Here is a 16,387-nt window from a genome sequence, read left to right as displayed (position 1 = left end):
TATTTTGGTAGAGCAAACATGAAATTAGAGGTTGAAATCAAATTTTCTGGTAATAATTATGTTTGGACAATCAATGAGCCAAATATGTGATGTTCGCACAACAACAGTTGTCTAGTCATGTATTAATCTTATTTACTATAGTGAAAAAGTTCTTTCATCAACCATGTAACACAGTATTGTAACAATAAATATATAAATTAATATATTTGTATGTAGGGGAAAACATTTAAATTAAGAAATAGTATTATAACAATAAATATATAAATTAATATATTTGTATGTAGGGGAAAACATTTAAATTAAGAAATTTGATCAAGTTTTCGCCAGTCCCATCAAATTTCAAAAGAAAACTAAATTACAGTAGTAGTACTTTCTTTTCAACTGTCCTACCAATATATTTTTGGTGAAATCTATAGTGATGTGAGAGTCGAAACATCCTAGGTTGGCAAAATATCAAGCGACAAAGTAATATAGTTTTAGTAATGCTCAAAACGATATGTTTCATTGAAATAATTTTTTTTATTGTTAGATCATTGCAAATTAATCAACGTTAATATCTAGGACTTAATTGTATCTTTAGTACTCCTTCCGTCCGTGAATAGAAGTCCCGGTTGGCCATTTTCATCCGTCCGCCATCAGGAGTCCCGGTTAGACATTTTATCTTGGGAGTATAAAAAATGACCCCACTTTTCCCTTAATTTAGAAGCTGTAATTAATTTTAATCCACTTTGATTGCAAATAATAATATAAATAGGTCTCACATTCCACTATCACACACTTAAATTATTACACTCAAACTTTTCTTAAAACCCGCACCCAACTCAACTGGAACTCCTATTCGCGGACGAAGGGAGTATCTGTTTTCCCTTTTCACCCTCAACTACAAGTTGGCTGATCAAGGATTCCAAAATGGAAGGGTCGAACTAAATTTATCGAAAGCTAACGGAGTGGGAAGCGGCAATAACGGAAGCTATTGGAGGGGGCGTCTATGAAAATATTAAGTTCGGGTCCATGGTAGCGGGTCGCCGGGGAGGGGCGGTCAGCCCCTCCTACCTCTCCTTGGATCCGCCACTGGCCTTCGATTTCTTTGAAGCAAATTCATAGCAAATTATCACCTTTTAATCACACTCTATCGTTTCTTGCATACAAATATAGATTGGTTAAATGTGTAGGATTATGGAGATAGAAGATGAATATGAATTTTTTTTATTTTTTTTCACTTCATAAAATAATCAAAATGATATCCTCCGTCTATAGCACAGAATCAATCAAATCACCTATATTAATACATGTGAGCGTTAACTCGTTACAATTTGTGCACGTAAGCACACAAGATTTCATCGGTAACGAAATAAAAAAAAAAAATTATTTTAAAACTTCAAAATAATGACTGCTAATTTAACCAATTAAATTTAGATAGCTATATGAATATATATATATATGAATGAAATGGAAGGCAGCATGTCGACTCAAAAGTTGTTAAATGAGAAGAAATGACAGCCGAATTTGACAAAATGTCAACACAAAAGAACCAAATGGGACCCACATAAGATTAAGATGCACAACTAAAAGCGTTTAGAATGACTGTCGGGAATTTGGCATGTGTTGAACAAATTGGACACGAGGAGATTCAAAATTTCCGAAATTGGGACCGATCTAAATTTAGTACTGTACGTAATTAAAATAAAATAACATATGTACTAGTATGACATAAGCATTAACCATAAGTCATACGAAAATTGTATAGTTAGGAATTGGGATAGAGGAGCTATGTGTGTAAATACCATTACCAATCTATAAATTGTTTCCTTATGAAGCCACTAGTCCACAACGAAAGCACCTATATATGTATAGTACTATACTACAGTAATAAGTAGTACCAAACTGTAAATTGTTTCCAAGCGACCAACCTTAAAATTATATGGACCCAATTCAACAAAAGTAAAACCCACGTGGTAAAACATGATGTTGTATATTTATAGTGTCAACAACAATTGAAAGAATCCCAAAATGAAATATAAAGCCGAGAAAAATAGAAATATGAGAGAATTTAAATGAGCAATATAAATTAAAGATACATACAATACAATGACAATGTTAAAATAATTGAAGAATATATTTTTTAAACATAACTTTTAAATTATATTAAGATATTTATGCATATTTATGAAGCTAAATAGTTATATTTTATTCTTAGATTATAAAGAACATTACTTTGTGATATTACAATAAACATATTTACATAAATGAGAAAATAAATAAAAAATATACTCCTTACAAAATTACTAGTATGTGAAAGAAAATTTAAAAAATTATACAAAACTACTAGTATGAGAAGGAAATTATAAAAATTATAAAAATTTACTAGTATGAGAAGGAAAATAAAAAAATAAAAAATAAAACTTATACAAAATTACTGGTTAGAGAAAAAAATTATACAAAATTACTAGTATAAGAAAAAATAAAAATCATTAACTATTAGCTACTAAATTAACCATGAGAATCTGAAAGAATGAATTATGAATTAGTTTAGCAATTAGAAAAATAAAAATCTAGTTGTGTAAGAAAATAAAAAATGAATCATTAATCTAGCAATGAGAAAAACAAAAAATTAATTTGTGTAAGAAAATAAAAAAAGATATGAATAGAAAATCCAGAAAGATAGATAAATGAATAGTGTACAAAATAGCAATGAGAAAAACAACAAAGGCGACAACTGGATTCAAACCCCAAATATCTCAGACACTAGTCTCACTTGGAAACCAGTTGCAGTATTACACTTTAGGAAATATTATATGAATATATAACACTCCATATATAAATTTGACTTGGCTGGGGTCTGAAGAACCTTATTAAGGTTCACATTCGACTCCGTGTCATTCTTGAAATATACAGGTTATTCTGTTGGTTTCAATCCAAATCCAAACTTCACATTAATTGATATTATCATTTTGGATTAAATCTTCACAGATAGCAAAACTCAAATTAAATAGAGTTCAAACACACTAATATATTATTTCCAAGTTTTCTTACGCTATACGGTATGAATTGCAGGCAATGTGTTATAATAGAAATACTAGAAATCACCAAGGTGTCTTATGAAGTACTCCATGTTCGTGTTGGATAAATACACTTTGACATTCCATGATCCATTACATTGTGCTTCACTTTTGTATCATTCTTTGTCTATTCAATTTTTTAAAGTATTATATTAATATTAAAATAATGGTTTTTCTAGTTGTGGTATTAAAGAACCGCACATTATATATTTATATATAGCCCACAAAAAATTTCAATTAAATTATCGCAACCTCGTAAATTCGTAATAGAGTTTGGGCTGAAGGGTTATAAATAAGGCCCAATTCATCTTCGAAGCCCGGTCCAGTTAGGGACAATTGTTTACAGGCAAGGCCTTGCATAGTTGCGTACTTTAATTTAGATGTAGTTCCAAATTACTGAGTTTCTTAGCAATTTTTTCTATATTACCTTGTTATAAATATTTTTTTTATAATCAAATTATTCACCATCTCCAATAATTCACTCACAATTCAAAAAACATAAAACGCATTAAAGGCCCCACAATTGCAAATACACACAGCAAATCAAGTAGTAAGAATTTATTTTTCTAAGTTTGTAGGTTGGGCCCCTAAAGCCCATACGTAATGGATATACTAGGCCCATTTCTTGTCTGGGTGTATTTAAATTTAAATTGACTCATTTAATCATTTTTCTTGGGGGGAATTTAATTTTTTAATAATTCGATTTATTGATAATGATATTCCAGTTCATGTGAAGAATATAGACAAATTACATGTGGGATTAATAGATGTTTGCATAAATTAAATTTTGCAAAACTTTGAAGATTTTCGATCTTTGTTGTTACAAAGAATTTTACTCACAGTATCAGTGTGCGATTTCAATTCAAACATACCATATAATAGTATATCGATTTAGGGGAGTGATCAATTGCTAACTATAACTAATTTAAGGTCATATAATTTTAGAAAATGTGTGGTCTACAATTTATCCGTGTAATTTTCATTTTTATTAATTAAATCGAAAAGGATAAAAAAAAACTTCAAATTAGGGTTTTGGATGAAAATGTTAATATAGTATTTCGAAAATATCAAAACAGTGCTTTGAGAATGTCAACACAATTTTGGATTGACATTGTATATGCTTTATATTGACATTTTATCTTACTTGCATTGACATTAACCTGTGTACAAAAAATACGAAAATTCTAGAATTTTTTTTTCAAATTTTGACGTCGGAACATATGTATGTAGTATATCGTTGGAATCCTTATAAAATTATCTTTAATTTGATATATGTTATATGAATTTAAAGTTTTGGGATTTCTTTTAAAAGTTAGTTATAACTAACTTGACATTAATACTTTTATTGATCTTTTTTGGAATTAATCATATGGTCTTATTGACGTTTTTTGTTGATCGTATTGACATTTCGTGGTTGATGACCTAGGCCTTTAATTTGAATATCTAATAATTATTATTGAGTTGTAGTTAGCAATTAAGCATTGAGTTAGCAATATAACACTCCTCGTCCCTATCGATTCATCTGTTAGACCTGGATTTTTCTTATTAGTTTATTTTTCTAATAAATAGTACTCCGTAGAAAAATATTAAAAAACAATAAGTTAATCAAAAGTTGTTTTATGGTCGAACACAGCCAAGAAACCCACACACTTTTCCCACCTCCACATCCAATAATTTGCTCCGTTTCTCTCTCAACCTGCTCCCTCAAACTCAACACTCCAACAAAACTACAAAGCCGCATGCATATACACAGGTGTTTCTGTATCTATACCTCACCATTCCGGCAATAAAAATCCAATCTTGAAAAAACACACACACACGCAGTAGGAAGAAGAAATGGAGAAGAGCGGCGATGGGTTTGTGAGAGCGGATCAAATTGATTTGAAGAGCTTAGACGAGCAGCTGGAGCGCCATTTGAACAGGGCGTGGACAATGGAGAAGAACAAGAGGAAGAATCAAGAAGATTACTCCACCGCCACCACCACCTCCGCCGCCGTCGCTCCGGCAATCACCACCACCACCACCTCCCGAAGGCAGCGCCAGGAGTGGGAGATTGACCCCTCCAAACTCATCATCAAGAGCGTCATCGCTCGTGGCACCTTTGGGACCGTCCACCGCGGCGTTTACGACGGCCAGGATGTCGCCGGTCAGTCACCACCGCCTTTCTTGAATTTTTTCCTTTTGTTTTAAAGCTCAACCCTTGTTTCAAAATCAAATCTTTTTGTCATTTTGTGGGGTGTTTGCCCCTTTTGTCCATTCCCTTTTGGCCCTACCACTATTTTTCAACTCTTGATGAATCAGTGACTTAAGTGGAATAATGCATCAAAAGCGATTCTTGGTTTTAGTTTTGTTTCTAGTTATAATCTGATTGAATTTAGATAAAAAGTAATCTAAGATTTGATTTTGTATTAGTTTATTGATGGCTGATTAAACTGTAGTGGTGGAAGATAGTGTTTTGAATCCAATTTGCCTTTTTTGACAAGTCTAGTTTTAATGCTTCATGCCTCGTTTGTGGGGTGGTTGGGTGGAGTAGAGAAATCAATGCATTCTTATGGAGTCCGTGACTCATAGCACGGGTTTGGATTGAATTGTTGAAAACTTTCTTGTGATTCCATCAGTTTGTAAAGTTTCCACCTTGAAGATTACTGAGATGCAAGCACTTTTAGCCATGATCTAACATAGGCTTTGTGTAATTAAGGGGAAAGAAACAATGAAAATCTAACCAATGTAGGTTTTTTTTCTGGTTGGATGTTGTCATTCTGTAGGATTTAGGGATGTAAAATTTGATCTCAAAAAGTCGGCTGTCACAAAACCTACCCAAGATAAACATCACCTTGGTTGTGCGGTCCCCATTCGAAGGCTTCAAGAATGTGTGGCTTTTACTTCATCTTTTGGGTATTATTCATTTCATGGCAATCTGATCGTACTTTATGGAATTGACTTATTGAATGATCATTGATTAACTCAAAAAAGAGGAAAGGGATTGATCTGCCTGCCGGCCTAAGGTGATAACTAAAACGAAGTGGAGGTACCAACTCCTGATAAGGATGGGTGCACTATTTCAACCAGAAAGTCCTGATGATTATCACTAGATCCACAAAAAGTTAAATCCAAAAGTAGCTTTAGTTATAGCTAGTGGTGATTGTTAAGATTGAAAACTACGAGCTTCTAGGTTCGGTGCCCACATACGTTGGACTTTTCCTTCCATTTATGCGTTCTATAGTATTGGGAGAATATGTCGAAACCACTTTCTTGTTGGCTTACCTAAAACGTTATACCCTGTTAATGACAGAAACCATGGTGTTGTGTATTGAACAAAAGAACTTTAGAAAAAAAAAATGAAATCTGATGAAAGATTGATATGAAAATATATACTATCTTCAACCAGAAAATCAGTCGAGAACAAGATCACAGTATGTTAACGGTGGATGGATTTCTAGTTATTTTCACTGTGATTCGAAGTTAATTCCTTACAGTTAGATGCTTTGCCACTTCTAGTCGTTGCCCCCTTTGGTCGTTAGTGTACTTCGAATTAATGTTCCTTATCATTAACATCTTGGTAGCTTCTTTCTATTCTCAGTTAAACTGCTGGACTGGGGAGAAGAGGGCCACAGGACAGAGGCTGAAATACAAGCTCTAAGGTCAGCTTTTACTCAAGAAGTTGTTGTGTGGCACAAACTCGATCATCCTAACGTAACAAAGGTAAATATTTCTTTCCATATAGCTTGGATAACAATAGCATCAAATTGTTATGGTATCTGATTATTTGTTAATTCCTACATTTAGAGTAACATTTCCTTGAATTGTTCTAACGTTTATCTAAACCTGTTTGCAGTTTATAGGGGCAACGATGGGCGCTACGGATCTTAACATTCAAACTGAAAATGGTCATATAGGCATGCCCAGTAATATATGTTGTGTCGTTGTGGAGTATCTTCCGGGAGGAGCCTTAAAATCTTACCTCATAAAGAACAGGAGAAAGAAGCTAGCTTTTAAAGTAGTTGTGCAAATGGCACTCGATCTTGCTAGAGGGTACGGCTATACATTCATTCTGTTTCTTCGCAATCAGATTGAGAGTCGAGTGGAGAAGCAGCTAATGGTATGCGTTTTTTGTTTTCTCACTTTTCAGGTTAAGCTACCTTCATTCTGAGAAGATTGTTCACAGAGATGTGAAGACGGAAAATATGCTTTTAGATAAGACACGTACAGTCAAAATTGCAGATTTTGGTGTTGCTCGTGTTGAAGCCTCGAATCCTAATGACATGACGGGGGAGACTGGGACCCTTGGTTACATGGCTCCTGAGGTAAAAGAAAAGTCGTTTTCTCTCTACAAAAGAACTAAGACCGAGCTAAGACCATAATTTGCAGGTTCTCAATGGAAATCCTTACAACAGGAAATGTGATGTATACAGTTTTGGCATCTGTTTGTGGGAGATATATTGTTGTGATATGCCATATCCGGACCTTAGTTTCTCGGAGGTGACTTCAGCAGTCGTTCGCCAGGTAAATGTTTAATTCCCTAGAATTAAAACAATATTTCTATTCCTAAGGCCTAAACAATGTTTTCCTTCACAGAACTTGAGGCCGGAGATACCCAGATGTTGCCCAAGCTCACTTGCCAATGTGATGAAGCGATGCTGGGACGCCAACCCTGACAGAAGACCAGAAATGGATGAGGTGGTCGCCATGTTGGAGGCAATCGACACTTCTAAAGGAGGAGGGATGATTCCTAATGATCAAGCCCAAAGCTGTCTCTGTTTTCGGAAGCGTCGTGGCCCTTGAAGAACATCAGACGTATGGTACGACATTCTTATGCAGAGAACAGAAAACTCCTAATCCAGATTGTTTTTATTAAGGCTGACTGGGATTTGGAGTATTTCCTCTTGCAATGTTGTTGTAAAGCTTCTGAAATATCATTATTAATCGATTTGATTCTCTTTTTTGTTTCTTATACAACATAAAGAAATAGTCTAATATTTCATTTTCTTTTAACAACTTAAATACTAGATATACAAATGTTGGTTTAGTCTTTTCTCCCCTTCTTTAACCATCTTGTGTTTCTAACTTTTTTTTATTGAGTCCTAGTCTAACATGTCAACAATAAGTGATGAGATACTGATTAAGCCTAATAAAGGTATGAGAATAGGTATATTTCCAGCAGTCACACTGTGAAGATGAAGGTTTCTTTGATCAATTAGCAGCAACGAGTCATTAAACTGAAATCAGAGTTATAAATCCCAAACATACAGCAGACAGCCTATTTCTTCTCAGCATTGCTGTCCAATAACCTCCTGAGCTGCAGGTACATAAAAGACCGACTCGAATAAACAATTTCCAAGATATGGTGATGATAAATTAAGAAAGAACAGTTGACAAGATATAGTCAAGAATCCAGAGTTTGGAAGCAAATTTTAAAATTTTCTGCTAAACAGGCTATGTAAATTACATTATTATTTTACTTGATGAAACCAACATGGATAAAGATACACAACAAGTATGGAAGCATCTTACTAACTGCTATCTGCTTCCAAATTTCGATGTCATTGCAGAAGGGGCAGGGTGGAATAGAAAAAAACCGAAACTTTTCACGCTAAAAAAAGGCTCAATAAATTAGAACTTCAAGAACTAGCACACGATCTCGAGTCTGTTATGTCAATGGAAGTCAATTATTCTGAATGACAATGTACTTACAAACCATGAAGCTAAACATGAGCTATACGTTGACATACAATTATATAACAAACGAGCCATGTCTTAAGCTCGTTCTATCCCTAAACAATGTTTTCCCTCGCAGAACTTGAGGCCGGAGATACCCAGATGTTTCCCAAGCTCACTTGCCAACGTGATGAAGCGATATTGGGACGCCAACCTCGACAGAAGACCAGAAATGGACAGAGGTGGTCACCCTGTTGGAGGCTATCGACACTTCTAAAGGTGGAGGGATCTGTTTTCGGAAGCGCCGTGGCCCTTAAAGAGCATCAGTTTACAATGATGGATGGAACGATATTCTCAGACTCGTTTATGCATAGAGAGAGATGGAACGATATGCTCAGACTCGTTTATGCATAGAGAGAACAGAAAACTCCTGATCCAGATTGTTTTTATTAAGGCTGAATGGGATTGGAGCATTTACTCTTGCAATGGTGTTGTAAAGTTTCTGAAATATCATTATTAATCGATTTGATTCTCTTATTAGTTTTAAGGGGTTTCTTATATATGTGATAGTCGTATACTGCATTCCATTTTCTTTAACAACTAAAATACCAGAAATACAAGCTATGAAAAGGTTTCTTTGATCAATTAAAGATATTCAGCAGTAACAAGTCATTAAACTAGAGATTAAAATCAAAGTTATAAATCCCAAACATACAGCACACAACTCAACTTAAGCCTATTTCTTCTCAGCATTGGCGTCCAATTCCCTCCTGAGCTGCAGGGAGAAATCATCAGTGACATCGTCATCATCCCAGTCGTCTTCCCATTGCTGAGCTACTTCTTTACCTTCCTCTTTGTCTCCCCAATCTGAGAAGAATCAGAGAAAGTACATAAAAGACCGACTCCAATAAACAATTTCCAAGATATGCTGATGATAAATTAAGAAAGAACAGTTGAAAAGATATAGTTAAGAATCCAGTCTCTTCAGACAAGGATGTTGGAAGCAAGTTTTCAAATTTTCTGCTATCTCACAAGTTCTAAATTAACAATGCTTGAGTAAGAAAATCCAAGCTTAACAGGCTATGTAAATTACATTATTATTTTACTTGATGAAACCAACATTAAATAAAGATACACAAAAAGTATGGAAGCATCTTATTAACTGATATCTGGTTCCCAATTTCTCTGTCATTGCAGAAGGCGCAGGGTGGAAAAGAAAATAAAGCGAAACTTTTCGCACTAAGAAAAGGCTCAATAAATTAGAACTTCATGAACTTGCACACCATCTCGAGTCTGTTATGTCAACGAAAGTCACTTATTCTGAATGACAATGTGCTTACAAACCATGAAGCTACATATGCTATAAGTTCACATACAATTATACACTAAAGAGGACTGTTAATGATTCTAATCTTCCCACATAAGTTAAACAGCATTTATGAAAGATAAACTCATGAAGTTCCAAACATGTTTGTGCACATAAATTTTAAATGTAAGGAAAAGGCATTGATCTTATGAGCAATTAGCTAGATTCAAAATGGTAGCTCTATGCATTGGGTATTCAATTGCTGCTATTGTAAAAAATTATTGACAGAAAAATCGCAAAATTACTAAATCAACAGCCCGGTAGATCTAGATCTAGATATTATCATGAAAATATATGTTCGTCTAGGCAATAATAAGAAGTAGTAACAGATTATAATAAGAAAAAGGCAGCATAAAATTCGTTTCTTGCTAGCAAAGTTAATGAACAGAACATCTAACAACCTTGATCGATTTCAAACTCCTCAAATTCATCATCATCTTCGAACAGATCCATCTTTACTTCGTCCGTAGCTGGATTTACTTTTTCGGTTGCCATTTCAGCCTGCCACGCAATTATACATGAGTTCAACTTACAATTCAAAACATGATATAACAAACTTAAACAAAAAATCAGAGAGAGAAAACACAAAATTCCAGTATAGAACCTAGCAACCCTAATTCCCGTAGAAATTGCGCCAGCATACAGGAATTAGAAAGAGAAAATTAAAAACTAAAGAAGTGAATCAACTTACAGAGATTATCTTCAATTGTGGATTCGATTATCAGTCGATAGTTTATATAGCATTCGCAAAATTGGGGGAAAACATTGGATTAATTGCACAACAAAGCAGTTTGTTCGGGTTTTTCCCTATATTTCAAGACACCCCTGTCAATTCTTTAAAATATCAATTTAGTCCCTAAACTTTACTGCAAAAAATTATTACTCCTATTTCATGACCTTGTCTCCATGATTGCTCTAAGTGAAATTCCAATAGCATATGTCGTGAGATCATCCATTAGTAGTCAGTTCACTTACAAGTTACAACGCTAGTCAGAGCTGACTTCCATGTTTTGGTTGCTGAATAAAGCCACCAAATAAATGGGTTTAATTAGAAAATTCAACCCATATAATAATGTTGAATTAACGATGTACTCTTATATGTTTCTTGTCTTGCTTTTGTCCTTCATTCAAGTGAACTGGATACCAGTCAAGAAAATTTTTCTGTAAAGCCGTAAGTTCGAGTTAAAATTTAATGGTTCGAACATATTGTCATTTGGTGTTCAGTCAATCATAATTATATAAATATTTTAATTTTAATTTAACTACCAGATCCAAGTATTTATAAGCATTCGTTATAACATTTTGACATTTAAATTATAATGAAACAATTAATCAGAACGCACACAAAATTGGTGCACATAGGTGCCATTAACCATGAAGACGTTGGTCTCTTCAATGATGATGATGTAACTCATTTCCTTTAAAAAAATTCAACCTGCAATTTTGCAAACCTGATGGTTGGAGTTGGATTGATTCAATTTTGTTGGTCAGCTCACAAATTGAATAATACTACTAGTGCTTATTTTTTTTACTATATAGAAAACAAAATCTTGAAGAAAGGAAGTTGGGCCATCCAATTGTGACAGTAAAATCAACCTCTTTTATCTATTGATAGAACATTATATTGGTCATTTTTCACCTCTTTTATCCAGCAGAAGATGGCCTGGATACTATTACAAAACTGTCTCAGCGTCGTTAGGGCAGTTGTTTTACTCAACTGTAGGTATTCGTCGAACATGTCAGCGGACCGGTCCGGCATAGGCAAGCTGCCTAATTACAGCGGTACACTTCTGATATGTCGACAACCCGGGTCGGCCGCTAGCATCACTGCGCAGTGTGAAGCACTTGTACCGCTGCGCCAATGTAGTCGCTATACGGATGAATAACCGTTGCGACATTCTAAATCGGCGACGGAAAATCTCTGTTGGGTAACGGGGGTTATCGCCAAAGTAGTCTTCCATCAACCGTTGGTGTGCCCCGACATGGTCACGGCGGATGGTCCGCCGATGATAGAACGGGCGAACGAACGCCGCCGCCACTGCCTCCTCCTCCTCTTTTGCTTCCCGTTGCACCTCTTGAACGAGTTCATCGAACTCCCTATCCACCAATTGTTGGAACTCATCGTCGAAACTCATTTTTCAAAAGTAGAATTGGTGATAAAATGAAAAGAGTGGAGATTGGAATGGTGTAAAAAATATTAATATAAAAAAAAATCGAAAATTAGGGGAGCCGCGGCTCATGCCCAAGCGCCGTGGCGCTCTCGTGGGCGCCCCCCGCCACGTCCGCCCATCCGACTCACTATAGGGAGCCGCGGCTCTCCTATAGTGGATGCTCTAAGGCCCGGCCCAGTTCGGTTAGTAGTATTGATTAAAGATAAAGGCGGACTAAAGCCATAATGATGTGATAGTCGCAATGACCAATCCGTCTTGTGCTGGCTCTTGTGAATCTTGGACATCGATGAGGTCAGCCTCCTCGCCCCATAATACCTGAGCCTGAGAATAAATCTTGATCTGCAAATTGATGGGGTGGGGAGAGGGAGGAGGGTGCGCAGAGGATACGTGGAATTCTTGGTGAGAGTGGGAAAACGAATCAAATTAATTGCTGATAAGGGGCGTATTAATAACGGCCTACGCCATTTCCAATTCCCATGAGATGTGCGGCGATTGGGAGTCGGACCCATTCATTTTGTACAGGGTATTCGATGAAATGTCAAACACAACTCTTGTGTACTGGGAACTTGATGATGGATGTAAATGAGGAGTGTGGACAATGGTGGCATTCTCAGGTGATTGCGAATGGTATAATTGGGAACAGCTGTCGTCGACATGTAAGGAATGTATTTAATAGGATGGTTCATCCAAATGTGTGGACATGGAGCTCCATGATCGCTGGGTTTACGTTTAGGGAGATGAGGAATCAATCCACCAAGCCTAATCACGTGACATTTCTTGGAGTTCTTAGCCATGGTGGATTGACAGAGTCAAAGAGATGGAACAAGTGAATAGGATCAAGCCCATGATGGTACACTATGGCGCCATGGTCGACATTTTTAGGCCCATATTAAAAGGCTGTAAATTTTTGAATTGAATTCGGGTTACCATTTTCTTGTTCAATTTCAAATTTGTTGGTTCTCGATATCTCTTTCTGAGTTTAAATCCCAAATCAATGTCGGGTCAGGAATGGACGCATATCGCCTCCAACAAGGATACAACTCATTGTTATGGCCCTAAATCCTTTAAATTGCTTAGGTTTGTTTATTCTGCTTCTTCTTCATTCATAGCAGTGTTACTTGCTTGGCTTTTAACATTTTCACAGGTTACCTGTGCCGAGACCTGGGCAAGTTCTGGGCATCGTGGGGAATAATGGCATTGGAAAGTCCACTGCTCTTAGAGCTTTGTCTGGGAAGGCCAAACCTAACTTGGGACGCCTTAATGTAACTTTCTTTTCCTATTCACCAATTCAACGTCTTCCTTCACTTATCATCTTCCTCTATCCTTATTTTTTGCAGAATCCTCCTGATTGGCAAGAAATTTCTGATCATTTTAAAGGAACCGAGCTGCAAACTTACTTCGACCGTATTCGTGTACAAGATTTGAAAGTGAGCTCATGTTGCTTTGATATCCCAAATAACAATTATGGATTGACCTTATCTTAAAAATTGAGTCTTTAATCTTCATTTATCAACATAATAATGAATGGTGATGGGATTTTATTTGCTAACAGGAGTACTACTTGTAATCTTCTTTTATTTGCAACTTAATTAATCTATTTTTTCTACTTCCATGTCTTTATGTCTTTATTTCTCTCTAGTTTATTAATCTGTCACATCTATTTTCAGGTGTTGGTCAAGCCCCAGCACGTCCATTACATCCCTAAAGTTATTCAAGGCTGCGTTGGGCAACTTCTTTCTCAGGTGGATGCTGGAGATAATATGAAACAACAACTTGTTGCTGACCTTGAGTTGATTCAGATTATGGACCGTGAGTTGGAAAATTTATCTGGTGGGGAGCTTCAGAGGTTCGCAATAGCTTTTGCTGCTCAATGCAATGCAGATATCTACTTGTTTGATGAGCCATCAAGTTTTCTAGATCTTAAACAAAGATTAAAAGCTGCCCAAGTTATCAGATCCTTGGTTCGACCTAATAAGTTAGTGAGGTTCAGTTTCTTTGTTAAGTATGAAAATAATTTCATGGTTATGACTTGCAATCTTTGTTTTCAGCTATGTGATTGTGGCAGAGCATGATCTTTGTGTGCTTGAATATTTGTCTGACTATATATGCTGCCTTTATGGGAGACCTGGTAAATATGGGGTAGCTACTCTTCCATTCTCTGTCAGAGAAGGAATTGATATATTTCTGTCTGGATTTTTGCCAACTCAAAATCTTCGGTTTAGAAATGAACCGCTTAAGGTAAGTCCTAACATGAAACTGAAACTGAGATGTCGATTCCCATAAAATGCACTTCTCCTTGCAGGTTGCAGAGTCCTCACACGAGGAAATTGAAGCATGTGCAAGGTACAAGTATCCAACCATGACTATGACTCTAGGCAACTTCAGGCTCAAGGTGTTGGAGGGTGAATTCAAATTATTGTGATGCTTGGAGAAAATGGGACTGGAAAGTCAACCTTCCTAGATATGCTGGTACATTTGTTGTATAGTTTATTTACTTTTAAAAAACATGTTAGTTTATTGCTGAATCAACGATGTTGTCCTTCCGTATGGTAGGCTGGCCTTTTGAAGCCTGATTCAGATGTGGAAATTCCAAAGTTCAGAGTCTCTTACAAGCCACAGAAATTCGGTACTACATTGCAGTGTAAAGTGAGAAGTATCTTGTATTCAAGAATTCGTGATGTGTACACGGATCCTCAATTTATATCTGATGTGATGGAGCCTCTCTTGATTAAAAACTTGATGGATAAAAAGCTTGTGAATCTTTCTCTTGGAGAATTACACAAGGTTGCTCTCACTGTGTGTCTTGGAAAGGTGAGGTTAATGTTACAATGGGAGTCGAGTTATGATTTGTTGAATATAATCTGTGTTCTGTTTGGTATTGTGCAGCCAGCTGATATATATTTGATAGATGAACCAAGTTCATATCTTGACTCAGAGCAGCGTATTGTTGTTTCAAATGTCATAAAGAGATGCATTCGTCGAACAAAGAAAACTGCATTTGTTGCGGAGCATGATTTCATCATGGCAACATACCTTGCTGATAGGGTGATTGTGTACCAAGGAAAGCCATCCGTCAATTGCATTGCCAATTCACCTCAATCACTATTGACGGGAATGAACCTCTTCTTATCCGTAAGTCCACTTCACATCTATTTTTAATAAAATTTTCCAAATAACCTGTAGCCCATTTTGTGGATATGTAGCACCTGGATATCACTTGCAGAAGGGATGCTACAGATTCCCTGCCTAGATTCAACAAACTCGAGTCGGCCGAGGATAGAGAGCAAAAGTCCGCTGGATATCACTATTATTTGGATGACTAACTTGCCTCTGCGTTGTGCATATTTAGCTATAAATGATTTGTGGATATTATTCGAAGGCTTTTATAATTTTAGTATTAGAAGGCTTCAGTCTATTCATTTGTTTTGGTTAAAAAAAATGGAAATCACAATCTAGTAGCATTTGGTAATCCTTTATTAAAAAAAGGTGGAGTACTAAATTTTATCACTTTATTGGTATTGGTATTTAGTGAATCAAATTTATTGTGATATACTTAAATTATTGTTTGCACAGAGTAGTACTATATAGATAGGGTTTATCTATGCCAAACTAGATTTTAATAATATCTAGGAGAGTGATCAATTTCTAACTCACCTCTTAATTGTTAATTACAATTTATTTAAAATCATAAGATTTGTAGAGATTTAGTGGCATATATAATTTCATTTTATTATTAGTTAAGTTTAAAAAGATAAGAAGAATCATTAAATTTAGGGTTTTGGAGAAACCGTTAATATAGTATATAAAAAATATTAATACAATTCCTTGAATATGTTAACACAATTTAGCATTGACATTGTATATGCTATTATGATTGCTATGTTAACATTATTATAATAATATCGTTGATATTGTTTTCTATTCTATCTATCATTGTTTATAAAATATTTTCCAAATTTTATAATGTATATATTGAAGTATAATTTGTATTGTATTTTTTTAAAATAAACTCGTATATAAAAGAGGAAATTACAAATAATTTCAAGAGGGCTCGAACTCGGCACCTTATACAATAATGTATAAGCTTCGCGCCGCTAGGATCCGCTATACAAACTCTTATTACGTACTCCACATTT

The 16,387-nt window shown here is 35.5% G+C and overlaps 3 protein-coding genes and 1 pseudogene across 5 annotated transcripts; 3 read left to right on the top strand and 1 right to left on the bottom strand.

The window, feature by feature from the left end:
• The first annotated feature begins 4,693 nt into the window (after positions 1-4,693).
• LOC125206005 (serine/threonine-protein kinase 52-like) lies at positions 4,694-8,054 on the top strand. The gene is made up of 6 exons (XM_048105258.2): positions 4,694-5,205; positions 6,640-6,761; positions 6,895-7,091; positions 7,189-7,363; positions 7,428-7,562; positions 7,635-8,054. Exons 1-6 carry the CDS (start codon positions 4,896-4,898, stop codon positions 7,839-7,841), a joined length of 1,146 nt encoding a protein of 381 aa, XP_047961215.1. The 5' UTR covers positions 4,694-4,895; the 3' UTR covers positions 7,842-8,054.
• A 1,275-nt stretch (positions 8,055-9,329) lies between these two features.
• Positions 9,330-10,925, bottom strand: LOC125206007 (protein DELETION OF SUV3 SUPPRESSOR 1(I)-like). Of its 2 annotated transcripts, none has more exons than XM_048105260.2 (3): positions 10,772-10,925; positions 10,482-10,581; positions 9,330-9,581 (listed from the first exon to the last, which is right to left on the bottom strand). In XM_048105260.2, exons 2-3 carry the CDS (start codon positions 10,573-10,575, stop codon positions 9,451-9,453), a joined length of 225 nt encoding a protein of 74 aa, XP_047961217.1. In that variant the 5' UTR covers positions 10,576-10,581; positions 10,772-10,925; the 3' UTR covers positions 9,330-9,450. The 2 variants fall into 2 exon arrangements, with proteins under 2 accessions (XP_047961217.1, XP_047961218.1); XM_048105261.2 differs by having other exon boundaries at positions 10,685-10,773.
• Positions 10,926-12,356: 1,431 nt separating this feature from the next.
• LOC125205220 (ABC transporter E family member 2-like) lies at positions 12,357-14,534 on the top strand. Its single transcript, XM_089060478.1, has 6 exons — positions 12,357-13,101; positions 13,258-13,328; positions 13,396-13,513; positions 13,589-13,678; positions 13,919-14,226; positions 14,300-14,534. The coding sequence occupies exons 1-6, from the start codon at positions 13,069-13,071 to the stop codon at positions 14,532-14,534; spliced, it is 855 nt and encodes a 284-aa protein (XP_088916604.1). The 5' UTR covers positions 12,357-13,068.
• A 1-nt stretch (position 14,535) lies between these two features.
• Positions 14,536-15,741, top strand: LOC148923426 (ABC transporter E family member 2-like; annotated as a pseudogene). The gene is made up of 4 exons (XR_016132527.1): positions 14,536-14,720; positions 14,805-15,062; positions 15,138-15,383; positions 15,455-15,741. The product of XR_016132527.1 is annotated as an ABC transporter E family member 2-like (transcript).
• Positions 15,742-16,387: the final 646 nt, after the last annotated feature.

The sequence above is a fragment of the Salvia hispanica genome, chromosome 6, assembly GCF_029641045.1.
Source record: "Salvia hispanica isolate PSC_SH4W2 chromosome 6, Shi_PSC_v1, whole genome shotgun sequence".
In the NCBI taxonomy this organism is placed as follows: domain Eukaryota; kingdom Viridiplantae; phylum Streptophyta; class Magnoliopsida; order Lamiales; family Lamiaceae; genus Salvia; species Salvia hispanica.
This window is presented reverse-complemented; position numbering and strand designations above follow the sequence as displayed.